This window comes from Telopea speciosissima, chromosome 5 (genome assembly GCF_018873765.1).
Source record: "Telopea speciosissima isolate NSW1024214 ecotype Mountain lineage chromosome 5, Tspe_v1, whole genome shotgun sequence".
NCBI lineage: Eukaryota > Viridiplantae > Streptophyta > Magnoliopsida > Proteales > Proteaceae > Telopea > Telopea speciosissima.
The window spans coordinates 12,556,836-12,584,446 of NC_057920.1; the positions used below are offsets into that span (position 1 = coordinate 12,556,836).

General features: G+C 37.4%; 1 protein-coding gene and 2 long non-coding RNA genes across 4 annotated transcripts in view; 1 reads left to right on the forward strand and 2 right to left on the reverse strand.

Annotated features, from left to right (window-relative positions):
- Window positions 1–22,204, forward strand: part of LOC122661593 (protein NUCLEOLAR COMPLEX ASSOCIATED 4) — a 31,038-nt gene extending 8,834 nt beyond the window's left edge. For both annotated transcript variants that reach the window (XM_043857041.1, XM_043857042.1), the window contains exons 6-15: window positions 4,718–4,821; window positions 7,277–7,359; window positions 10,609–10,710; window positions 13,951–14,009; window positions 14,122–14,296; window positions 18,910–19,083; window positions 19,617–19,773; window positions 20,335–20,392; window positions 20,496–20,601; window positions 21,863–22,204. In XM_043857041.1, coding sequence (XP_043712976.1) covers window positions 4,718–4,821; window positions 7,277–7,359; window positions 10,609–10,710; window positions 13,951–14,009; window positions 14,122–14,296; window positions 18,910–19,083; window positions 19,617–19,773; window positions 20,335–20,392; window positions 20,496–20,601; window positions 21,863–22,072 — 1,228 coding nt within the window. In that variant the 3' untranslated portion in view covers window positions 22,073–22,204. The remainder of the gene's footprint in view (window positions 1–4,717; window positions 4,822–7,276; window positions 7,360–10,608; window positions 10,711–13,950; window positions 14,010–14,121; window positions 14,297–18,909; window positions 19,084–19,616; window positions 19,774–20,334; window positions 20,393–20,495; window positions 20,602–21,862) is intronic.
- Window positions 22–26,593, reverse strand: LOC122661596. Its single transcript, XR_006332906.1, has 3 exons — window positions 26,363–26,593; window positions 6,525–6,533; window positions 22–32 (listed from the first exon to the last, which is right to left on the reverse strand). It is a non-coding gene; the product is annotated as an uncharacterized LOC122661596 (long non-coding RNA).
- Window positions 15,331–15,920, reverse strand: LOC122661597. The gene is made up of 2 exons (XR_006332907.1): window positions 15,835–15,920; window positions 15,331–15,439 (listed from the first exon to the last, which is right to left on the reverse strand). It is a non-coding gene; the product is annotated as an uncharacterized LOC122661597 (long non-coding RNA).
- Window positions 26,594–27,611: the final 1,018 nt, after the last annotated feature.

Genomic DNA, 27,611 nt, shown 5'->3' on the forward strand with positions numbered 1-27,611 from the left:
TAAGGAACACCTTTTTGAGTATGTATACCAATCTGTTTGCACCATTCTCCATGCATGCACTATTTTGTGTTTTCTTTGATATGATGTTTGAAGATTGCTTGGAAATTTTCAATTCAACCTAGCCAGCTGTTGCTCTATGTGTCTATGGAAAGAAGAGATGGCTGCTCTTGTGTTCATTTACTATGAGTTTGCGGATATTATGTGGAAAAGTTTGTCGGAGCTGCATGGCAGATGAAAACTACGGTACCATGAGTTCAAATGACTGCCATTCTGTTTGAGTTTGAGAGATACTGTTTTTCTTTCAGGTGCTTCCTTTTGCTAATATGTGGGGATTATGAAGGATATGCAACTATATAATTTTTTTGTCCGGTCTAAGCAAGAGAGACACCCAAAATTCACTTTGAAAATGGCTCATTCCTCCTTCATTGGGCTTGATATTCTAATGAATTTACCTGGAGTTGGGAGATGTGGGGATGAGAGGTAATCTTCAATATTTTGAGGCATTGGAACTGTATGTCCGTATGTGTCTCTAGGTTGTATTTTTGTGAAAGACAACGGGGTGTACGTGTAACTACTTTTTGATTTGGTTATGGATGTCTACTTTTGTTGTTGCTCAATAGGGGAAAAAGTTTGAAATTAAGCCACAACATGGCCATGCTGCTTGACTCTGCATATTATGTAACAAGTGTGCGTGGAAGGACAGAACCTGTTCAAGAATTCTTGGAATTTTGTCTCTCGATAGAAATGTTGATGAATCATAACAATCTTTTGATGTGAATCCTGATTCAACTGGAATCCATATTCTTTTTTATTTTCTGAATCATAAGCCTTTGAAAACACCCTCTATTCTTCTTGTAGAGAATTGTAATATCTTTAGGTATGTTATCTCCTTGTAATAATTTCATTGGTCCTTACTGGTTAGATGTGTCTCCTTCACCAAACTTTATTTTGCTCTTCTCTTTAAGGATTTCCAATTGGGAGACTGAGCTTGTGTGTGATATTCTGATTTCAACCTGATTGAAAGCTGTGTTAATATTTTAGGCATGACTGGAGCCAATACAATAACAACAACAACAACTCAGCCTTATCCCAACTTAATGTGGTCGGCTACATTGATCATTGGCCTCCAATCAGTTCTATTCGAGGTCATACTTGATACAAGGCCTAAGCTATGCATGTCTTTCTTCACCACTTCTCCTGTTGTCATTTTGATTTGCCCCTGGCTCTTTAGTTCCTTCAATCTGAATCAAATCACTCCTCCGTACTGGGGAATCCAAAGGCCTCTGTTGAACATGGCAATGCCATGTCAAATGACTTTCACGTAGCTTATCATGTATTAGAGCTACTCCAAAATCAGCTCTAGTATGATCATTCCTTACTTTATCCTTCCTCGTTTTTCCACTCTTCCATCTCAACATCCTCATCTCCACTACACCGAGTTTATCTATGTGATGCTTCTTAACTGCCCAACATTCTGCACCATACATGATGCAGGAGCTGTTCCATGGGCCGGGCTGAACCCGTTTGAGAACCAAAACCAAAACGAACCGGGTTCAATTGGGTCTTTGGGTTCAGGAGGATATTTAATTTATTAGGGTTTTTATTAGTTGGGATTTGTCTTGTACTCTTCTATTTTAATTTTAATAGATTAATTAGTGATATGATTGCATGTGGATTTAATTAGTGATAGACTTGCATTAGGAAATTATTTCAGTTTTAGATGTAAATTTAGATTAGGAGTTTTATTTTCTTTAAATATTAGCTTGTAATCAACGAAAGGAAGATTTGAAAGAATGAATGTTTGAGTTGTTTTGCTACCAGAATGGTACGAACAATGGTAGTGTGACCATCCCTCCCCCCCTCCTTTGCGCGATCTCTTCCACTCCCTTCTTGTTCGTTTCTGGTTTCTTCTCTGTTCCAGGCGGTGACAGCAGGCCCTCTCTTGGCCTTCATTATCTTTTCACCCCCTTCTCTTTCTCCCTGAAATTAGGGTCGAAGGAACCGTTGCCCTGGGCGACCAAACTCTTACAGCCTCTCGGCAACAATCCCCTCCTGCTGGGAGAATCGAAGTCTACAACTCAGATTGGCTCAAGTTACCGCCAGAAATAATCTCAGAGAGTTTTTGCTTATGAGTCAAGCCTGTATCGTTGAGATAATACCTGGACTTCATGGGGAGATGCATAGAGACTCAGTTCCCAGAATATTGGTTTGTTTGGGCTTGTCGTGTGGAGGTTCTGCCAAAATTACTGATGCTGCCTTACCGCCATAGCCATATTCACATCCAGCGTAAGGTTGAAGAAGACAGCCCTTCCCACGCTTCTTTAAACCCTTTTTCTTTAATTTTTTGTTTGGTTTCCCTTTTCACGATAGTTTAGGTTACTTTGGAGTTGTTTACTTTTTAGTCATTAATAGCTTCTCACCCTACTTTCCATATTACCCCTTCTTTTACCTTTTATTACCTCATGTCCCATACTTATATTTTACTTTCAAGTTTGCCCTTTTCCCATCATAAGCACTATTCAACTTTAGCTTGAGTCCCATTATTTACAATTCAGCCATCGACTTTGATTATTTTTGAGCTTTGCATTATTCGAGTGGGCCCACAAGCGATCCGATTCGGGTTTTCGAACCCCGGATCTGCATTAATACATCATAGCCAGTCATATGACTGTCCTACAAAATTATCCTTTAAGGTTTAAAGGAATATGCCGATCACACAACACTCTGGACGCACTTCTCCGCTTCATTCATCCTATTTTAATTCTCTTTGAAATAACATCCTTTATATCACCTTCTTTATTTATGATTGAGCCCAGATACCTACAATAATTACTTTGCGGAATCTCCCTCTTATCAATTTTCACCACCTCATTATCTCTCCTAGTGTAACAAAAGTTACACACCATATACTCTGTCTCTTTTTCTACTTATCTTAAAACCTTTTGATTCCAAGGTTGATCTCCATAACTCTAATTTGGCGTTAATCCCTGCTTTCTCATCCACCAAAACAATATAATTAGCAAAAAGCATACACAAAGGAACCTCATCTTGAATGTCTCTAGTTAAATCTCCATGATAAGCACCAAAAAATAAGGGCTTAAAGTTGATCCTTGATGTAACCCAATTGTATTGGGCATTCACTACCTTGACCCCCCATAGTTCTTACACTTGTCATCACACCATCATACATATCTTTAGTTATGTCCACATATACACTTGGCTCATGACTGTAGCCAATATTGAGTAATATTCTATCCCTATAGAAAAAAAAGAAGAGTAATATTCTATTGGCATACTAGGTGCATGGTTCATTGAACTTTTGATTTGTCAGAGTCTAATAAATAATTAATTTATTGATATGATACAATTTAGTATCTGTTTTAAATTGCACTGTTCTATCACACTGATACACTCCCATTTAATTTAGGCATCTGAATCTTAATGCTCTTCATGTTTGAGTTTTTAGATCAATTAGTCTTCTTGGCGGAGACAAGTGTTGAATCATACTCTTTTTGATCTAGGACATCCTAGAAAAGAAAATGTATCGTGTTCTCATCCAGGTGGATGGCTGGAATTTGTGGTGGCTTCGGTTGAAAAGGATGCTTCAATATCAGGAGATTGCGGGAATAAAAATTAGTCATATTCATATTTGAGTGAATGGCTGAAACCGCAGAGTCCTCAGAGTACTAACTTGAACTGATCAGTTGCTGATTGGGGTTGTGAACATTTTTTTCCTTGTGTTTAGAATAGGATGATGTGACCAAAGTCTTGTTGCAACAAAAAATTTCATCCTGTGTATAGTTACTGAGTATTAATGGATTGGTAAGTCATATATTGCCATTATATTTTTGTGTAATGAGTCTAATGGGATCTATTGTCTGCCTTTTGCATGTCTTGGTGTATGCTGTAGAACCTGTTTGACACCCGTTTTAATTGGAAATAAATGTCATTTTAAGGTAGGTGCTGTGAATAATTATTCGCTGCGGCAGTTTGTTCAAGCATTTTGATTGAGAGAAGCATCTGGCTAGAAACCATTTCATTTCGGCTCCTTTCTTCGGGGGAATTTTTTTTATCGTATTAAAATAGAAGCCAATAATTGATGCTTTTTAGCTTCCCTTCAGATCATTCCTTTTCCCCTTCTCAATGAGTAGCTGTCCTTCAAATCATGTAACTTCATAACTTTGATGTATCTCTTCGTGGGAGATTCAAAAATGAACTAGACTATTAATAATTGAATCCCTTGCATTTGGGTTGCTGTTCCCTTCTCAGTCTTGCATAGCTAAGAAGGAACAAAGGAAAAGAGGGTGAGAGGGAATCAGGGAAGGTACTCCCACTGTTGATCATAATTCTGGGTTATGTTTGATGCTATTAGTTTGCTTGCCTGCCTGGATATTTTGTTTTTCTCCCAATTCATTCTCTATCCACTCAAACCGGTTGTTAATCTGTTTATATGCTCTTATTCTTCCAATGGGTACCATTTACCAAATGAAAACATGAGTAAGATTGGAACAATGACAATTGTTTGGACTGCTAATAGTTGTTGAGATAATTCATTTTGGTTCTCTAATTGTCTTCTTTTTACGCATATACTCAATTATTGTTTGGTTGTATCAAAATTCTGGCTTTGCACTTTGTGATGTGACAAATTGTTTTTATTCTATTGAACTGTTATTTTTGCAATTACCATGCTGATTACTTGAAACTTTGTTGTTTTAAGCAATATAGAGATTTCTATTCACAAGATACATTATCTTCTAGCACACATTTCTCCTCTACACAAGCAGGATGGAGACCACGACCGTGAGACATGGAGTGAATCAGGTGAGCATCCTGTGTAGTTTGAAATGTTGAAGCTTGTTGGGCTTTTCTTAATTATTTTCCATTTTTTGAAGCCTTTTTCTTTTATATCTGATTTGGCATTTCTTTTTTTGCTAATGCAAATTTCCTTCTGCAACTAGTACTTCCTTGTCTACAGTACTTATGTGTCGTTGTGCATCCCATCGTCTGAATCAGTTAAAGAAGCTGTCTCAACTTATCTGCAATGCTTTTTTAGCCTTAGATTTTAAGCTCCAACTCAAGATTTTTGGAGTTTTCTCACTACAGCAGAATTGAATAGCTTTTGATGCTTTATATTTTTGTTTTAAATAAAAAGAGGAATTTGAAGTTAGTGTTAGCTATTCGATTCATAATTCCATATATATATATATATATATATATATATATTATTTCTTTATAGAACTGAAGACCTTGGTGAGTGGACCTTGCTCATATGTGCTTTGTCAGGCTTCTCCTTTTTTATTTATTTCTATTTTCAGCAACTATACTTCATAAGTAGAAAATTAATTGAAGTTATCAAATATGCTTGAATGTAGAACTTCTGTGTCAAGTGACTTTTCTTTCTCCCAGTAGCTTTCCCCCCCCCCCTCCCTTTCTCCTATGTGCTTATGCCTAATTTTACAATCCCTCCCATAAAGCTTTACTGACATGGCTTTACAAGGAGCCCAAAAGATGGTAGTTGGTAGGATGCCTCCTATAGTAAATAATTCTGAAACGAAATTAAAAGTATATCACTGCTGCTCAAGTGAATCATATATATTTTCTGATGCAGACAAAAGGTCAAAGGAATCTATACATGCGTACAATGAGCCCACCCAAACAATCCAATTAGAAATAACACTTAACTTAGTTCAGGCCAACAATGAACATTACTCCACTGTCAGAGTTCAGTTAAGCTATATGATATAGAACAGAATTTATGGCAAATTGCAATAAAATTTCAGGGTTTATGTCTCAACTATAATGCCTCTCCAGATAAACAAATTGCAAGTTTAAAAGAAGCTTAGAAAATTTAATGAAGTTTTTCAAAATTCACTTTGTTGCAGGAACACAAACCTGCAAGAAATATTTTATTACTCAACCAATTGAAGTCATTCCAAAGGTTTCAGGATTCTGACTGATAGGAAAACCATTGCTTAAAATTTCAAATCGAACAAAGCAGATTTGATGTGGTTCAGAATTGTGGAGCCTGGCATTACTTCTTGGAATTAAGCTTCCAATCCTATCAGATATCTTTCAGTGGACTTATAAATTTCAGAGTTGAAATTCATACTAGAAGTGGAGATTTCAGTTCATAACATCACAAATTGTGACCTAAAAATAAAAAACATCAAAGAACTTGATAGAAGACTATGGCAGCAGTGATTAATAGCAGCAAAACTAAGGCTGAAGCCTGAGGAGAAAGCAGGGAGGTCCAATTCAAAAATTAATTCAACTCAAGAACCAAAGTCTGTTTCTTTAAAACTGATGGGCTGCTTTTGTAAAATAATAAAGTAAATAAATTCATACACAACTAACAACTACTAATCAAACTCAGATATCACAACCAGCTCTTATAAAACCCTACTTGATAAATATGGCCGGACTGTTTAGACGACCATACGTTCCAACTAATGGCCCTTGTAAGATGGCCCAATCACTATCTAAAACCCATCAGTTAATGTCCATCCCTAGAAAATTCTAATGACTATCAACATCTGTAATAATTACTCTAATAAGTAATATTGAAATAAAAAACATGTACACCATCTATCTTAGCTGGATAAAGCTCCAAGGGTCTCCATTTGGCAACTGGCTAGTGCTTCTTATGTGAAGATACATAAGGAGCCACCTTGGATGATGTACCCGCACCAACCTTAAGTCCTTTTGATCTAGTTGCCATAAATGATCCTAATCCAATAACCTTTTTAATCCCTGCGAGAGCTCAATCCTCACAAGTATGAAGATCATCATCGAAATCTAGTTTCATGGGCTTTGCTTTCAGCTTCTTCCTTACCAGCTTTATGGGGTTTATCATTCTTGCCTCCTCTGTGGACAAATTGTTAATTGTTACCATTTATCTTTGGGTTTCTGTTCTGTTCAGTGGATTGGGTTGAGTTTAAAGAGAAAAACCTTGTATTGAGTTGTCAGCCATGTACAATTTTTGCTCTGATTACTGTGTGAATTAGGGTTATAAGTGAATATTTGGACACATCACTCTCTTTCCCTTTCTTGGCTGCTGACAAGTATTTTTGTGCATCTTGATAGGAGGTCTACTTAACTTAAACTTGTTATCAATTCCCTAGTTGATGTTTTTGGCATTTTATTTGGTGATTCCTTTTGTCTCATTCTCTCATTCCATTCTTGGAAGTGAATTTTCTATTGACTCCCTAGTTTATGTTTGTAGCATTTTTTGGGGACCAACTGGATTCTAATTTTGTTGTTTATTATTTGGTTTTAGGATTTTCATCCAAAGACAATGAGCTTAAAGGGGCTTTGCAAGTTAAGGACAGGCAAACTAAATCAAACAAACTGAAAAAGGATGTAAGTTTTCCTTCATTTAACTCTGCTATTAAGGTTGGAACCAAGAACATCAACTACACTTTTCTTTTGATCATTCTTAAGTGTCTATTAGTGATAGATTCGATTAAAAGGGAGCTCTATTCGACTTGAGATATCCTTCTTTTTATTTTTATGCAACTTCCTGCCTTATCATTCTTTTTGTTTCATTTTTTCCCTCCTCTTGGGGGGGGGGGGGGGGGTTGATTGGGAATTCTTTTGTTTATGTACCAATGCCCTTTTTCAGCTTAATAATGTTAATAAGCCCCACCCCCCCTGATGTAATATTGTAATCGAAGACTCAAAACAGTACCAAAACATAATCTAATTTCAGAGAATAAATTTCAGCTTAGGGAGAAATTTCATATAACCAAATCAGATTATCAGTTTAGAACAAAATTCAGGTTAAATTCTGTTCTCAAGGTAAGGAACCTTGCCTAAAGTTTCAGGTCGATCCAATGGCTGGATCTGAAAATATGGATCAATCCTAGTGATACTAGGAGACGTATTCAGTCAATTCACCGTTCAGATTATTATTTAACAGCAGAATTATAAAATCAGATGCTATTATGAAATAAATCTCAGAACTAATAATCTAACAGAATAGGGAAATCAATTCAATAGTTAGATAGATAGGAGTTCAAATCTGAACACGAGGGCAGAATTGGAAGATACTAAATATCTCCAGATCAGCAAGAAATTCTGGCCGAAGGTCTTCTCCAAGATGATGAACAACTATCCACAAGTTGAGGATGATCTGATGATCAGATTCCTTCAACCGTAATTCGTGTAAAAAAATGCTTGCATATGAATTCCTGGACAGAATGTAAAGTTTTAGAAAACCAGAAGAAAACTTACTTGATCAATGGAGAAGGAGAAGAATAAGGAAGAGAGTAGGGAAACTGGGCTCATGGAACTAAATGTCGTTCGAAACTGACTGAAATCTCTGTGTTTTCTCGGTTTCAGGCCTGGCTGAAACACGGCCCAGGGGTCGAAACCTTGAAAAGAAATCTGGCACGTCTCGGTTTTGGGCTGGAATGCTGGATCGAAACCAGGTCCGAAACTGAGATCTCGATCTTTGCCCGGGTTTCTCACTGCAAGGTGTTTTGAAGGATCAAACACAAGGGAGAGCATACCACGATAGGCAACAAAGAGAAAGCTTTTCATTAATTAAAATTCGTGTACAATGCTGGAACCCCTTACAAACTTATATAGAAAACTCAAAAACAGACTTAAACATTAAAAAGGAAACGCCTAACCCAATCCTTAACTAATTAGGTAACATAAACTGACTAAGAATTTTAAATAATAAACGAAATTACTCAAAACAGGACTGGACTTTTAGAATCCTAATCTAGCCCAACTAAAACACTTAACAGCAATTAAAATATAGAAATAAAGACACTAACTTCACTAATCCCGTATGCGCAGCCTCTACCCATATTTTATGCCCATTAAAGTGGCCCATTACAATAAAAAAAACTCAAAAACAACAATGCCAAGGCCTATAGAAGACAACCATGGGCCAAAATGAAGTATTTTGAGACACCATTGGTCTGATTGGACAACCTTAACTACATCAATTCCCCTAGTGTTGGAAAAAAAACTTGTCCTCAAATTTTATAGTAGGGGAGAATCAACACCACTTGATCGGAATCCACGATCCTCAACTTTGATGGTACGATGATCCAACACATCTCACGATTAAAGTCAGCAACAATCAGCTTTCTCACATCCAAGATTTGTGCCTTTGTGGAGGAAGAAATTCAACAATCTTGATCTCTTTGAATTGTGTTTCGTCAATTGTGATATTCTCTTGATCTTTGATCAGATTATTGATCAATTTATCCTCGATTCTGATAGTGGGCTCCACTTGAGGGTCTTCATTGTAAAAGGCTTCTGCGATCAACTTGCCTTCAAATTGTGGTTGCAGAACTTCAAGTATAACTCCAATTATTTGTTTGAATTCTTCAGAGTCTTGTCTTTGATACTCTCCTTGGGCACGCACACTTTCTTGGAGTGAATATGAACATCAACCTCCACACTGAAAAGCTTCTTCAGGCTCAGCTCTGGTACCAATTGATGTAATACTGTAATTGAAGACTCAAAACAGAATCTAATTTCAGAGAATAAATTTCAGACTAGGAAGAAATCTCATATAGCATAATCAGATGGTCAGATTGGGACAATATTCAGGTTGAATTCTGTTCTCAAGTTAAGGAACCCTTGCTGAAAATTTCAGGTCGATCCAACGGCTGGATCTGAAACATGGATCAATCCCAGTGTACTAGGAGAGGGTATTTCAGTCAATTCACAATTTAGACTATTATGAAATAAATCTCAGAACTAATAACCTGACAAAATAGGGAAATCGATTCAGCAGTTAGATAGGAATTCAAATCTGAAAACAAGGGTCGAACTGGGAGATGCTAAATATCTCCAGATCAGCAAGAAATTCTGACCGGAGGTCTTCTCCAAGATGATGAACAACTACCCACAAGTTGAGGGTGATTTGATGGTCAGATTCTTTCAACTGTAATTCATGTAAAAAAAATTTCTTGCATATTAATTCCTGGGCAGAATGTAAAGTTGCAAAAAACCGAAGAAAACTTACTTGATCGATGGAGCAGGTGAAGAAAGGAAGAAGGAGACGAATACGGAAGAAAGACTTGAAGTTTTCGATAATTTCAATAATTTTGACCAGTTTTGACCAATTTTAACCAGTTTGAACTAGCCCATGACATGTCGAGTTTTGCCCCAGAAATACCAGGTTTCGACCAAAACCTGGGAAATCTCGGTTTCCTGGCTGGTTGAAACTGGCTTTGAAACCGAGATTTAGAACCTTGGTGATCTGCAAGTGAATTGTGATGATGCAAGATAATTTTAATGTGTGGCTTCTACTACCAAGCTAAGATTTTTGTACAGACTCCTTTTTTCTTGATTTCTCTGCTTTTCTTCCTCTTTATTGCTCCGTTTGTTTCCAGGTAAAAGCCATCTAAACTGAAAATTTTCAAGTAAAATCCCACTTTTTTGTACAGATTTTACTGAATATTTTCCTTTTACAGGGATTTTACCTGGAAATAAACGGAGTCTTAATTGAAAAATTGTCAGCACACTTTGCTGTGCCTTAGTTCGCTATAGCAGTACTGAAAATTTTTGGTGTTAGGGTTAATTTTTGTTTGTTACTAGGAGTGGATTGCTCTGACAGAGTTTTATTGTTTATATCTTTTTAAGGTCTCATCTCTATCCAACATTGCCAAAAGGATGAAGTTGAAGTTCACTAAAGCATGGCTATCTTTCTTGAGGTTACCGCTCCCTCTTGATGTGTACAAGGAGGTATCTTTTACATCCCTTCTATGGTGTTTGCTCTTTTCCAGTTCGAATGTTTTGTGCCACTACTATGATCCAGTTAACGCTGCTCCCCCCCACCCCCCCCTGCATTAGAACTTTGAAGTTTATAATTTTTTAATTACTTATTGGGAGTCCTTTTATAGAGAGAAATACTGATTGAATTTAATATGTCTGTCCTTGTTCGTTCATAATTACTGTTCTTGGTAAGTAATGTGTGTGGCGTGTGTCTTCCTGCAACAGCATGGTGATTGGGTTCTTAGGCCACTGATCTAATTATAAAATTGGATGTTTTGTTCAATGGTTCCTACTTGGTCTCTGTGGATTTCAGATGTTATATTTGTAATAATGTCTTTTTAGTCTCTAACCAAAGCAGGTTTCGTTGTTCATGTTGGAAATTGAATACTTTCAAGTGTATGTTTGAACAGAATCCATTTTCAGGATATGTAGTGTCGGTTTTGTTTTCTGCTTCTCTCTCTCCCTCTTCCCAATTTGTAGCTTATGATTAGAGTATGATTTTTTTTTGATTAAGATCTCTCTCTCTCCCCCATTGTGGCTTTGGGAACATTAATTATTGAGTTATTTGTTTTGAAATTAGTGTAGGGCAGACAACCAGGTTGTGGTTGAGATGAGAGGGGGATGGGTCATGCTCGCAATTTTATGATTTTTTTAAAAACCTTTGGTCGCTTTTGCCACCAGGGTGGTTAGGATTAAGGTTGAGGGAGCATAGCTTAGTCAAATTGCTGGCAATTACTGGGGTGCTCTGTGTTCGGTGGGTGGGGTGCTGCAAGCCCATTAAATATTCCTCCCTTTGCTGTTGATTCTCCTGTCTGTGTAGCTATTGATTCAGAGACCTCTGTGTATGCTCTTTGTTGGCGCATGCTTTATCATAGTGTGGCACATTCTCAGGCAATGGGAACTGAGGTTCTTAGGGTTTAAGTTTCAGCCCTTGCTGGAGATTTCCTGTTGAAACCAGTGGTTGTGACTTGTGAGTTACTTCTGAAGGTGGAGTGGTAGAACTCTTTAGTCAGTGATTTGCTGGAGGACAAGTCGTGAGTAACTTCTAATCCTGATGATTTAGATAGTAGGGGGATGCATATTCGTGGAGTTGGTTGCTGTTAAATTACAAAAGAAGAGAGGCCAAATATAATCCCATGTGCTCTAATAGCACAGGAGCTGCAGAGAAGTTTACGAGGTGAGTAAAGTGTTGCCAATCCAGTTTTGGGCTGTCGGGAGTGTGCAATGAACTTATTCAACAGTCGAAGGAAGGGAGAAGGCTGCACAAGGAATGATGATGGTCTGGACTGCCACATGACTTTTTTATTCCACTACTCATGTGATGTAGGAGGGTTGAGCAGCTTCTGTTTAAGGTTCAGTTGAGAGGATCAAGAATGTAGATGAGTCAGATTTATGTAAAATCTGGTCAGATTGGTTGCATAAATCAGGCCACTGGCTTATTGGATCATTATGGAATATTGAAAGTCTAGTGGAGTTTCTCTCCTCTTCCTCGGCCTGATCTTCTACTGTTGGTGTGGTTTTTGGGTTCCAAGGCAGCCCCACAGGAAAAAAACTATTGAAAGTACTTAGATTTGTTATTTTGAAGTACTGAATCAGGAAGTTTCAAATTGAGCATTTCTGCACTTTTCTCTTGGGATATTTTTGAAAGGTCAAAAACCTATCTATTTGGTCTGATTTTGGTGCCATTTAAAAGGTTACCAAGTTATCTTTGCTTTCAATTTCGAGCTGTATTAGGAGGGTTACGAACTATTTATTGGTTGGGTGTTAATCATTAATGGAATTTCTATTTTTGAATGGTTCATTAGTTTTAGAGTTTTATTGGTTTATTTTAAAGACTGAAGTAGGGTTGTAAAGTCTATATACATCTTATTGGAAGATTGTAATCTGGTACCTATTGAATAAAATTGTTATTTGGCTGGGATTTTTGTGTTCGTTTCTTTGGCGTATTTCTTCTTTGCTGTTTGGGGTTTTCAACCTTAAATCCCTAGGTTTTTTAATTAGAGGCTTTTGTTATTGGGCCCCAACTGCCGCTGCATCACCATGCCAAACGGACATCTTTGGGAATCAACACCTCCGACATCACACATGCAGAGGATATCTCTTGGGCAGAGGGTAAAGTTGGAGGCTGGCAAATGATAACACCGGTTGTACCGAGCAGAATTCATGGCTTATCTGATTTCTTGCAGTGTACTGAAAGATTCTATGTTGTGGAAGGGGCAGGGCCCATGGTGGAAGAACCTCAATTGTTAATCATTACCTGCATCCCCCCCCCCCCCCCCCCACCTCCTTTCATGATTTTTCTTCTTGGCCGCTTTTGCTGAATTGGAGGTTAGGTTGTTTTTTTTTCCTGTGACCATAAAGGTGAGATTCTGTTTCTGGAAGTGCTATTTATTACCCAAAAAAATAAAAAAAAGAGGTGATGAGTGTAGTAGTAGGTGTTGATTTCTATTGAGAATGACTACTTTCTAATTGTATATATTGGTTTTGTTTTCATTTGTTTCTTAATATATTTTACTAATGCGTTCCAAGAAACCCCACGCCCCTAAAGAAAAAAAAAAATAATGAACGAGGATCATTGTTTTTGGAGGATTTTTCAGCTGCATGAATCTAGAAGATCTAGTTGCTTCCCTGCTCATTCTCTTTCTTTCCTTGTTCTTGTTTTTCATTCTTTTTCTATTGAAGTCTCTGGTCACAGTCCATAATAGTATCTGTTTCCTTCTTCTTCGTTAAATCATAATGTACAGCAACCCCTTGGACTATCCTATCCCTAACATGATTTCCCTCCCCCCCCCCCCCCCCAAAAAAAAAAAAAACCCCGCTGCCTTTTCTCCCTTGAACCCTATTAACCTTCTCTTATTCCTCACTTTTCTTTGTTGTTTTCTTTATCCCTCCTGCGGAATTGCTCTCTTCTTTATTTGGGTAGCACAAAAGGCTATTCCGACAGATATTGTTGGTATGAGCTTCTGGTTCCCTCCCACTCTTTATTCGAGCTTTTTTTTTTTTTCTCTTTTGCCTGGTCATATTTCTTCCCTCTTTCTCTTTAATTTTTGTTATTAACTATCCCCCCTCCCCAAAAAGAAAATCCAGTTAGAATGTCTTATATCGTAATTGGTTTTGCATGTGTGTATATTTCATTGTCTGTTATCGCACAAAGTTCTTTAAGTTTAAATACTCATTCTTGGCTGACCCGCCTTCCTGTCTAACATTCAGGTTCTCATTTCGCTTCATCAGGCAGTCATTCCTCATATGTCAAATCCTGTTATGTTATGGTAAAATTTCATTTGCTCGAGTCTATTTTGCTTCTTGTACATTTGATCTGAGATGATGTATTATAAAGTTGAATGTGGCTATGGGGCCTGATTATCATCTGGCATTTTGCAGCGACTTCTTAACAAGATCATATGACATTGGGGGTGTTATAAGTGTCATGGCTCTTAGCAGCCTGTTCATTCTAATGACACAATATGGTCTTGAATATCCAAACTTTTACGAAAAGCTCTATGCACTATTAGTACCTTCTACTTTTATGGCAAAGCATCGAGCTAAATTTTTCCAGGTAATGTCAGTGTTGTTCTTTACGATGGCTATTTATCTTTGATTTAAATTAAGGCATATTATTTAACTGTTGAAATGAAATTTATACCTGAGAAAGTTATTGTTAGGTTCCTTACGTATGTTGGATTACTAAATACTCTTGCCAGGGTTCCTGGCATAGCCAAGTCAAATCTGGAAAGCATTCTGGCACATCACATGTTATGCATGTGTGAAATATTTTATTTCGTTAGACATTCTTGTGTTTAATAAGGCTTCGTTCTAAACTTTAACAGGTTGGACTTGTTTCCAAATATTAATTGTATTATTCTCTTTTTGTGTGATTATGAATAAACAAGTTTCATTTGGTCAATAATTGCAGTAGAAGATATGTTCTTATCTTAATTAAGCAAAACATGTGGTGGGAGGTCCAGAATGATATTGTAAAAGTTCCAAACATCTGGAGCCTTAGCCCCCGCTTGTTTAGAGGGGAAGGTGGGGTGGGATTGTTGGGAAGATGGGACCCACATGTTGGTGGGGTTTTGTTGGGGTGGAAATGTTGAGGTAAAGTTACTTTTCCCATGAACAGTAACCAAAATCCCACCAATTTTGTGGGACTTTGGATAGGCTAGGGGTGGGATTTTGAAGTACCACATCAGTAGACAAAACATTTAATGATGTTCCCTGAGCTTTTGTAAGTTCACCACCCCAAGAGAACCAAACAAGGTTGGGGTTGGATTTTGAAGTGCCACATCAGCATTTTTTCACCCCAATTCTCCCACCCCACCTAAGTCCCCTCTAAACAAACGGAGCTCTACATCCATGAAGTTTGTATAGAACTATAATAGCTTAGGCAGTAGAAAAGATTGAGAGAGGTATCAATGTAATTAAGGTTATATAAATGCTTGGTGATCTAAAGCATAGTTATCAAGGTGGGAAGGTGGCCATGGCGTTTTAGAGGGTAAAAAATCAAGGCGACACCACCATGGCGACAAGGCGCCCCCGCCTAGGCGACGCCTTGATAACTATGATCTAGAGAAGGATTTCATTTACTTTTTCTTATAATATCTTCATTTTTTGAAGTTTTAAAATAAAAACTAGACTCCTCTTCCTGATGTCTTTGGTTGTTTGGGTCTGCATTAATTAGATAATGAAAGAGATAGGATCCCTCTCTCTCTTCCTCTTCTGTGTGTGAATTTTATATTTGAAGCGGTGAGGGGAGAGGCACAAAGCGGAGAAAAGGATCCTTTTAATTTCGACAAGAAAAAAGTACAAACTGATTATTGATACAACTGAAATCAACACCTAATTAAATTTGCTTGGTTACACAAATCCTGTTTCACTAATCTCTGTTAAAGATGCGTCACTTAGAATGGATAAGTACAAAGTACAAAACAAATTGTTGTTACTTTTTGAGGTGGGTGGGGAGGAAGATATGCATTAGGTGTCAGCATATTTAAAGTGGTGTGCAACAATCAAAACTCAGAAACCTCAAACAACCAAACAGCTTCTAGCTGGTTTTCCTTGAGATTGATTTCTGTAAAGTGGTGAAGGGGGAAGCACATGTCTATAGTGTTTTGTTTACATATTTTTTTGGTGGGTTCTTTTGTAAAGACTCAGGTATACCTATACATTTTCACACATTCTTTTGAATGAACTGATTTTGTTGTTGCTATTAAAAAAAGAAAGAAAAGAAGCACGTGTGAACAGGAGATATACATTGAGTTAGTCTGAAAGGCTTGAACTGATGGTCTGAAATTTCAGCAAAAGGGCAGTTAGGGTTGAATGGTTGGGAATTAGGATTTCAAATAAGGTTAATTTATTTTTCTTGGGGTTGGGGGGAGTGATATTGCCAGCTTTATTGATGGAAAAAGCAAAGTACACTGGTACATGGTAGTACAGGGATAGTATAGCCCTCTCTCGAGGAAGAATAGCCAAAGTAGGGTTGAAATTGGATGATGGGGAAAAGGTTGTGTCACACAATTCAACTAGAATGGAGTTTGCAATATATTTTGTTTGGTTCTTGGGTATTCTTGATGGCTGGTGAGGAAGATTCGACATGTGTTAAATGGTTTATTACTTAGGCTCTAGGGTTTCAGGGTTGACAAGGAAAACACTATCTGGTCATGTTATCAAGCTCTTGTAAATAAAACAGTAGCAACAATCTATAGAGATGAAGAAGACAAACTTGGGTAATTGCCACTAGGGTTTTCTTATCAGTTACACTTGAAAATTAGAAAGCATCATACCTTCAAAATGAAGAACTATTATCCAAAGCAATAGCAATATAGCCTATTCATCATCATAAATTGAAGTACAATGGGTACTATGAGTCTATTACAGTTTCTTGGACCTCTAACTGGGTCTTTTTGGTATCATTTTTCATTTTGTTTTTGGCCTATTTAAAAAAAAAATCATTACTGAAAACCATTTTGATCAAAAAATAAAAACTGTTTGGTAACTACTAAACACAATAGATTGCAGAATGAAAAATGAGTTTGGTAACTACCTATGTGTAAATAATTTTTTATATTTTAGTGGTAGGTAAAGAAATTCTCCCATCACCCATCTTCTTTCCCAAATCAACTCTAAACCGTAAGGGATGGAGAATCTTCTCCTTAAAATAGACACAGATTGATGCAAAATTTCAGGGTAAGGTCGATCATTCCATGACGTATTGATCTCAACCAACAATACCTCGATCCAGCAGCTTAAGATTTAACAAAAAATCTCTAAAACATGAACCAGTGGTAGTTGCAGGTTCAGTCATGGTTCCAGCGTGAAGTCTCTCGACAAGAGGGTTGAATAGGGCTGAGGCTCTATGAATTTGGGTTGCTCTAAGGGATTGGTTTACCTCTTAGAATCTCAGATCGATTGAACTGAGATTCGAAGAGTTCTAACTAGTTCTTCCCGAATTGATATTGTTAGGAACAGGGGAAAATAGCAGTAAGGCAGAGAAAAAAATATAGAATATGAGAAGGAAGGTAGTAGTGGGAGGAATCAAGGGAGAGTTGGACTCCCCTACACCGCATGGAGTGGGATATTTTCTCTAGGGAAGCGATCAGTTGCTGAAGACAAATCATAACTAAATAAACAACATGTCTTTCAAAGACGCGAAAGCGGCTTCAACTGATCAAAAGTCCCGTCCATAGGGATGCGAGACAACACTTCCATCCACCAATCATGGGCAGGTTGAAGCAGAGCCTGTTTAAGGGCATTGGTATCGCAAATGCACGAACCTTACCTGCTCCTTCCTCCTTAAACCTTATCCATCTTTCTAAAATAGGGATGCCTTGCCTAGGCAGGAATCTTTGACCCGTAATAAAGATTCAAAAATCCGTAAGGGACTAAGGGCGACGGGAGATGCCGCCCAACCCTCACCACTTGAGTTAGACCGTTGAGGTTGTTTTAATCAAGCGTGAACAGAATGATCTAAACCAGTCAGTAGCCAACCAATAGTGAGAGCTATCCAAGCAAGAGCACAAAATAAAAGAAGAAGAAGTGACACTTCGTTCCACTCCTTTCATTAGTGACACTTTTCCGGTAGTACGAATCGCTACGCTTTGCTTGTTTTGTGTGTGTGTGTGTGTGCGTGTACCAAACACATGAAAAAATGAAAAATTGCCAGAAAATGAAAATGAGACCTACCCAAAGAACGTTTTTGGCCAAAATCCATAATACACTCTTGAGTCTATTATGATTTTGGGGGTGTTTTCATTTATTTTAAATAAAAACAAGTTTAAAAAATGATACCAAACACATGAAAAAATGAAAAATGATACCAAAAAGACCATAAGCTATAGTTCTAAAAATAGAGATCCCACTATGGACTGATCTCCTCCCAGTATTATGGTTGTAACTCTCTCAAACACATTGGATTTGTAGTAGAGTTTTAAGCACCCTTCTCACCCCCAATCCTCTCCCCCCAAAAAAAAAAAAAAAAAAAAAAGATAAAAAAATAAATAAAAAAAGGGCCTACACAAAGTTATTGGGATAAATAATCAGATTTAACTCCTGGACGGACAGGTCCTTTGAGGTGGCCTTCGTCAATGATCCAAATATCTGCCAAATGGCAGATTGAGTGAGGACTGAGGACCAAATTTTGGGGACAGCTATACCTTGGTGTCCCCTGCTCACTTATCAAGTTTCAGCTCATCGGAGTTGGCCAAGTGGCAAATAAAGCTATGAAAATTCAGGACTACCAAGATGGCGCATGAAAATACATGGACTACTGATAGGGTATTTCAATTCATGGGTGGGTTTTGATTGAATTATGCTCTGAAATTCGACAGATGGCTAATCGAGATCATATCCTATCTATCCAACTTTTGGAATTGTTGCATTATCTTTTCACATGGTTCAATTATGTGGACTGCCGAGGAACCCCTTCCAGTGTGGATTGTGCAAGAAACCTTTTGGCTCTTAATGTATTAGATAATAGATTTTATTTAAGTTGATCAATATAGTGCACAGTAACTGCAGGGAAGCTTCCCAAACCCCAAAACCAAGACAAAAAGGACAAAAGGGAAAATGACTACCAGACCTCACAACTTGCCTAGCAAGGTCATCCACCAAATTATATGCCTATCTGAATATTAGATATTCCTTTCTAATTGTATTATGTTTCACCTTCTGCAGCTTTTGGATTCTTGCCTTAAATCTCCACTTCTACCGGCATATTTGGCTGCTGCATTTGCTAAAAAATTGAGCAGGCTTTCACTTTCAGTTCCCCCTTCAGGAACTTTGGTTATTATAGCCCTAATTCACAACCTTCTGCGGAGGCATCCTTCAATTAACTTTTTGGTTCACTGGGTAATGTTATTGTTTTCATCTTATCAATTTCTGTACCAGTCTGTATGTCTTAATACTTGTTACTTAGAAACTTCAAGGAATGGAGATGCATTCATGATTGAAAGTGGGTGTTAGGGTAGGGAATGGGAATGTAATTTTGTGGTTGGGGTGCATTTAGAATGTTTAGGCATCTGAACACGCACATGCATTTGATTGTTTCTATAACACTATACAAACTGAAGAGCCATGCTGTTGTGAGTATCTAACCTTTTTATTCCAGTGGGTCACTATATTAAACATTCTACCCCATTCTTCCTTTTGCGTATCAGCATAATTAAACACATTGAATCCATCCAGAGTCTTCACAATCTATTAATCACATGCTTTATTGATAATGTAATAATGTATTGGGGTGAATGTTTTCTGAATGTAATTATTGTGCTTTTCTCCTTTTCTCTTATGAAGAGCCTCCTTCCAGGTGTTTTATGTGCTTAGTGATTGAGAATCCTTCTAAAATGCTGTATGACCCATGGAATTTTGTGGTGTTTGTGCAGCAAACAGATGATGATACCAATAGAGATCCCTCAAGAGAAGGAACTGAATTTGGTGAGAATGCAAAGGAATCTGGTGTACCAGAGGTTCCCAGCAGAAAACCAGGCATTGACCTTTTTAACAGTGAGGAGAGTGATCCTGCTAAGTGTAATGCTATGAGTAAGTTATTTTTCCAATTGTATCATGTTGGATGCTTTTATGTTGTCAATTCTTTTGGGAAGTTCTTGTGATTTTTTTTTTAATAAGGACTTGGTTTCTTTTTCTTCTGTACCATTTACCAGTTTACTATTATTTATTAATTATATTTTATTTATTTCTTCCTTTTACATTTGGTTCCAATTACTTGTTTCTGTTATTTTTATGTATAGATTTTGTGAACCTTATTATGTTCTATGTGCTTTTTATTTTGAGTTTCTTTTTCTTAACTTTTTTTGTTTTATCATTCTGTTTTCTGGTTAAGTGTCTTCTTTTATTTTTGGTTTACTAATGTTATTTGGAAACAATGAAAGTCACTAGCTTGAATTGTTGCAACTATTGGGTGGTTGATTCATTACTATGAGATTATCCCTGTTTATATATTGAATGGCTACATTTCTCTACATTATACTGGCAGATAGCTGTATTTTTCTTTTTCTGCTTTGTTTTGTTTGTGGTGTCTTACAAATTTTTCTTCTTCTTTGTTCCCAACCACATTTTGTTTACATTTAACCATGGTAACAGGGAGTTCTCTTTGGGAAATAGATACTCTCCGCCACCATTACTGCCCTCCTGTTTCAAGGTTACAAACGTTTTTCCTCTCTCTTCTCTCTCCTCCCTTATATATATATATACTATTGTGGGTGTGCATTTTTTCCCCTTATAGTTCCTTTTCATGTTGCTAGATTTGTTGCGTCACTTGAGAACGACTTGACTGTTAGAGCCAAAACCACTGAAGTTGCAGTAAAGGATTTCAGTTCTGGTTCATATGCCACTATATTTAAAGCAGAGGTAAGATTTATTGCAATTCTGTTGAGGCTTGCTTTGTATTTTGCATGAGTTATATGGATGCAGCATGTGGGATGCATGATTTAGGGGCTCTGTATTGCATCTGCCATCTTGTATGAATTTTTTTCTAGACCTTCTACAGTATGATGGGTTGAAATAATGCCTTTGATTAACCAAAAAACTTCCCCCCCACCCCCTTACCCCAAAGAAAATAAAAAAACAACAGCCGTTCTAAAGATTCAAGAAGTTTAGTTCCGTTCTCTCTCTTAATTCTAATGTATTTTGGTGTTGTCTTCCGTAGTCGTCGTCATCATATCGCCAATGTTATGTGTTGTGATGCTACCTGGACCTGCTGGAGTAACCTTGCCAAGAAAACCAAGTTAAAAAGTTAAGTAAAAATGCCTGCGTTGCAAGATAAACCCTGAGGGTGGGTTGAACCAGTCCAAAACCTGAGTCTAGAAACCCAACCCTAAAAACTTTATCCTATATATGGTTGATATTATATATGCGAATCATTTTGACCTTAGATTATGAGAAGAATGGTACGTCTATAGTGTCAACAAATGATACTTAATTAAGCATGTAAAGTTTCTCTGTCTATATGAGCTTCTTTTAGACTATGGATCAATATAAGAGGTTTCCTGCTTGTTATAATTGGTAGTACAAATTAGAAATTCTTTTCAATAGTTTCTTGGCTCACTGGTAATGAATAAATCAATAATCCTGGGAGACCCAGAGAGAGTCCGATCCAACACAAGCCCACCTGCAGTGTTTCAAACTGCTGCTTGGGTTGGGTGAGCTCAATCCCATTGGGTTGGTTCTACCTCCAGGCTCTGCCCAATATGTTCCAAATCCACCCCTGAACCCCAGCATCGTCATTGTCATCATTAGTCATAGTAATCCAAGTTAGTCGAAAGCTTCTGATCTGGTTGCGGATAAAAACATAAACTAAATCATATGTTGGAAAACATCTTGATGTATGCTATGAGCCTCAATCTACATATTCCCACCCAGATGACAAATTTGTGCATTGCTTCTGTCCTATGCTTTTTTGGTTAAACTGGAGGCATGCCCACCTGAAATTGATGCTTTTTAAAATTTAACTCAGTCAGGTTTATGAAATATCTATTTACTTCCGGGTATAACTGCTCATGATATATGTATGTTTTTGAGTTCATTATTACAATCTATGTAAAGCGGGGTCTTTTAAGTAATGTTGATAGATTACAAGTCTGTTCTGAACTGTTGAAATTTTTAAGTGCAGATTGGGCGGAGGATGAAACAGGTCCCTCTTGCATTCTACAAATCAACTCCGACGTCTCTTTTCTCTGAGTCTGATTTTGTGGGTTGGACTTTCAATGCCAAAGAGAATGAAAGAAAGGGAACCGAGCATGATGATGAAAATGGTGCAGTGGACATATCAAAGGAAGACGATCTAAAACCCACAAAAAGACAGCGGATAGATTGCTGCTGAGCTGAAAGATTGTCTGCAGTTATGTTCTACATTGGTTATTTTCCTTGTCTACAGTAATTCTATATACCCAATCAATTTTGTAGTCCTAAGTCATCATTTATTGATCTGTTGTAATTTTTGCAATTTTTTTTCCCCTTATTTGTATGTTTCTAATTTCTAATTATGCTCGAGTACTGTTGCTAATCTGATCTGAGCTTCTCAAGATCTAAGATGCCGGGATTAGATTAGCAGATTATGGATGGGTCAAGAAATCGCCTCCGTCTGGCTCCTTTGCCGCCCTCATTAAATCCCACTTTAAACTTGTTTGTAAGCAAGATGGTAGATTGGTAGGTGTTACAAAATTTTGACCTTCAGTCATCAAAGCTTAAACGAAGTTTAGACCTAGAACCATGAAATATAACCTAAATTTGAAACTATCGAGCCCAGATATGAACCTGCTTGCCTGGGATGAAACTTCTCTAAAGAAACCCTACAAAGTTGCAGATATTGCTAGAGGGGGAATGGGGGTGGGGGGAAAGAGATGAGGAGATATCGGGCGTTAAGAGATGGAGAGTGATCAAGGCAGACACAGGCCAAGGGATGATGAGATCGTTGTCAAAATGAGAACTAAGATAATGACCATTACAAACTCCTAGATCCAAATGATATCTAGAATAACAATGTGTCTCGAATAAAGCCCAATCCCTCTATCGTTCTTCCAACTATTCTTCAGGCGTATCTAGCACTATTATTGACAACGATCTCATCATCCGACATTGCTAGCTCTCGGAAGGAAACAAGAAGCTCTGTGTAAACTTGATCCCCGACCAAATTGACGACTTTGATCATCATCTCGACTTCCTCCCGAATTCCCAAGGAACTCAATTTGGGTTTTCTAGTTTTGTCATTGAGGGCTTGTGGGTCGGATGGTGTGGCCTTACAACCAGTGGGTTGACCACTATGAGCAACAGTTCTAGCTCGTTTGGTTCGGTTTCAAGGGAAAACTAGGAACAATACAGTTGTCAAAAGAACTGATGGTGGTAGGAACAATCACTTAGGTGAGCTCTTGAGCTTGAGACATGCAGGGCAGCGACAGATGGATGATGCAACGATGGATCATGGGCAACGTAGGCTAGTGGCAGCACATGGCTGAGATGCCTCCCACTGCACCTAACGATCAATACAATGCTGTCATGGGATAGATCAACAACAACAATCATAGCCTTATTCCAACTTAATGGGGTCGACTACATGGATCCTGGAAGAGACACTAAAATAATATCAAGGACTAATGAAGAAGTAAAGGGAAGGGAGGGGAGGGAGCATACAACATCAACACAAATTACATGGGTGCTGATAGAATAGAAGAAGTAAAAAGGGGGTATACAACAACGACACAAATTCCAAAAGAAAATAAAGATTCCATTTAAAAAGTTAATTATCAAATGGGAAAAGAAAGTACACGCTGTCAATGTGTACTTCCCTCTCACAATCTCTCTCCTCTCTAACCTCATGAAATATAGTGTCATTGCCCACTATTGGCTTGGCGTATATGTCAATATAAGCAGACAACACGTAGATTCATCTCTCTTATCATAGTTAATAAGATGTTAAGGTAGTTATACAATCACAATTATAATATTTTTTTTATTTTGTAAATTATATTTATTTCCCTAACCTTTACTTGCAACCAGAAGGAATCTGAGAGAATTTCCTTGCATATAAAAACTAGGTTTTATTATTGTTATTTTAAAAGATAATTTGTTGTGCGAGTTTGATTCAAGAATCTATTTATTATGAGGAGAGAAAGATAGAGAGACAGACTTCGGCTTCTCATTCTTCGATATCTCTCCCATGCTTACTTTTTCAATTTTTATTTTTTTTGTTTCCTTTTGTTCGTTATGAGAAGTCTTGATCAATCTATGAGAACTATAACAAATTATGTTGTAAACAATTAAATTTTTACGATCCTAAAGTTGATACCACATTAATTACGTAAAGGATGCAATGTGGATTGATATGGTATTGGGTTCCCTCGTCTAAGCCGGTATAGGTGAGTTCTCCCGAGGTTCCTATCATTGGTATTAGAGCAGCCGATCCTTAATCCAATCTTCGCACGGAAGGGGCGACATGGTGTCATAGTGAAGACTTCAGAAAGGGCTAACTGCCACTAAGCAATGACCCTAGAGTAGAATGGAGCTGCTTAGAAAGAGCTACCTGATCCGAAGTGAGCTACTATGGACATCAATTCAAAAACATGGTGTTATTATCCCATATCAGTCATATGGGGGTTGATCCCACATTAAGGGTGTCAAAATGGAGCCGGAACCGATTGTTGACAATCGAACCAAACCGCACCGCAAAAAATGATCAAGTTTTGATTTACACTAGAAAATCGCCGGTTCAAAATCAAATAGGCACTAGAAAAATTGTATAGAAATCGATTCCTCTCCCTCACATACTTGCTTACACATCAATTGGGTTAATTAATAAAATATTAGTTAATTTAATGAACAACACTTTTTTTTATAGGCCCTCTGCGACAAAAGAAATATCTGCAAGACATCTTTGTCATCATGTCAGGTTTGTTAAAGCCGATGTTGGATAAATCTAAGAAAAATCATTCACCAGAGGAGCAAGCTGCTAAACCGAGGAACAAGTTGCTTCACTGAAGGAATAAACTGCTTCAGCAAAGGAGCAAACTGCTTCACCGGAGGAACAAACTGAGCAGCTGGGATCATTGAATATATATATATATATATATATATATATATATATATATATATATATATATATATATATATTCAAGTAAGATTGAAAATGATGGGTCATGTTAAAATGGATTAACAAAATCCTATCTGCTAATGGAAGAAATAGTTTGTTTATCATGTGAGACTAGAGAAGAAAAAAAATGGAAAATTAAGGAAAATGACGAGTGAAGATGGGGTTTTTTTTTTATTATCATAGAGGCGTGAGATACAAGATGAGTGGAGGAGACCAAGAGAGAATGGGGAAGCACGGGAATATATAAGGTTTGGAAAGCTGAGGTTATCTTCATTACGGTTTCCCAAAACTGGCACTACAAACTGCATGTGAACCAGATAATGAAAACCAAATAGAAACCGATAAATCAGACCCAATGCAAAATGATTCTGATTTTGGTTGACTCTTATTTGGTTTGGTTTTGATTTTACCTTGTCAAAATGTAAACCACATCGAAACTGAATCGATTAACACCCTTACCCTACATCGGTTCCATCAGGGATTTGATGTGGGTTGATATAGTCTTAGGTTCCCTCACTTTATAAGCCAATTTATAGGGGCAAGTTGTCTCAAGGTTCGTATCAGTGGTATCAGAGCAGTTGATCCTTGGTCCTAATCTCGTATGGAAGGGATGACCTAGTGTTAGAGCGAAGCAACTACGAAAGGATTACCTACCTTCAGACATAGACCATAGCGCATAGTGGGGCCTCTTGCAATGGATTACTTGATCCAGAGTGGACCATTGTGGACATTGGTTCGGAAGTATAGAGATTTGGTGTGGGTTATATGGTATTGGGTTCCCTCACCGTATAAGCTGGTTTATAGGGCGAGTTCTCATGAAGTTCGTATCATAAATGGAAATTGAATATCTTTATTCTCCACTAACTTTCCCTCTAAAGTTGCATAGTTTTAAGTAAACAAACTTCGGTTGAAGCTATTTGTAGAGTCCATTGAACACTTTGTAAGAAATTTCAAGGTTATTTTATAGGCTTAATTAATTACTGGGTCCAATCTTTAGATGAGGATCCTAATACATGGGTTGGTTCATGCATGTCACATGGTTCAATGAGATGGCCTAGCTCAAGCCCATTATGAAAGTGGATTTGGATTTTGGGACAGTACTATAAGTACTATTAAGGAGGGTTTTTGCACTCACGTCATTCACTTTCTCTTTTCTCTCACAAGAAAGAGTATTTTTTGGGTGAAGAACGAGAGACTGCAAAAGATCCTTTCACCGCTTGATTCGTCAAGGGCTGCGCTAGGAGATTGCTTAAGGATTATTTTTATTGTTCTTCATCAACATACGAAATGCAAGGTACATTACAACTTTTCTCTTTTTACTTCCATTAATGGTTGTATTCTAGAGATCGATATGGGCATCCCAGTAGGGTTTTACATTGGTCAAACCCCAAGTATTCTTACAATTCGTATTAGAGCGATGCATTTCCTGTTAGCTGTTTCTAGAGATTGATATGGGCATTCCAGTAGGGTTTTACATTGATCAAACCTTAAATATTCTTACAATTGGTATCAGAGCGATGTGTATACAAAGAAACCATTGTTTGAATAGAACTAGTGAATCACAGAGTCAAATATTCTAAACTGATTTAACTATTAAAAATCATCCACAAGGGAAGAGGTCTTTAACATCAAACAATCAAGTATGCATTACAACTAGAAATCTAATAATAATAAATCAAAACTTCATCTAAATCTAAGGATAGACAGAAGACTTAGCCGATCATGGTGCGGATCAACAAAAGGCAGCAGTGACGATCCTCCATGAAACAATACGTAGGGTGAATGGTGATGCGGAATCGATCCTTGTCCTTCTCGTTCCAAAAGAGAATAGAAAAATAAATTCAAAAACAGAAGAGAAAAACGAGAATGGGGAGAGAAACATTGAAATCTACCTCTCGTTCAAGCTACTATACGGGATCTAAATATATAACGTGGGTAAGGTGGTTGAGAGTGGGCAGAATTAGAGATTGAATGGGAGAGAGAAGATATCGCAGCATATGGTAAAGAGGAATTAAAAGAATAAAAAAACAATTAAGGGGGGATAAGATTAGAGAGAAAGATGTGAGAGAGGTAGGAGAGAGAGAACCGTGTGAGAGAGTGATAGGAAAGAGATAGAGATAGAATTAGAGAAGAGAGAATTTAACCTACTCATTTAAAAATTAATTGAAATTCTAAATTTGGTCAAAATCCTCTTTTTGAAAATATCTCTCCATCCTAGCCTCGGATGGATCAAATCCGAGAATTAAAGTTGCTCCAATTATTGTTTTGGACGATATGAGCCTAATATCAGATATCTTTTGAAAATTTCTCAATTTTTTAAAATTACAATTATGCCTTTATGCTTGATTTTCCTTTGTTACCCCAATTTCTTGGTTATACTTTTAATTTGAGGTGAAATCTCTTCAATGCCCTTGGGTCTTCAATGAAGCTTCTTCCCATTTTGCCCTTGAACACATGTGAGTTGATCCATGGGTAGACCGGTGCCTAGATTGCATCAAATCCTTCCATTCAGCATCTTTTATGCGCATGACCCTATACCCTACAATCACAATTACATAGCAAAATGGAATTAATTAAACCAAATATATTAAATTGGAACCAACAATTAAATAGAAATTCAATGCATAATTATAGCTCGATCAACTTCCTGTTAGCTATTTTCTATTTTTTCAACTTTTTTTTCTCATCTGTGGTGTTAGAGGCAGTAACTATGGGCTTAGGCTCTCTAAAAGCTAAGTCCAACTCCATCAGACAAAGTGCCACATCGAAGTTCTCT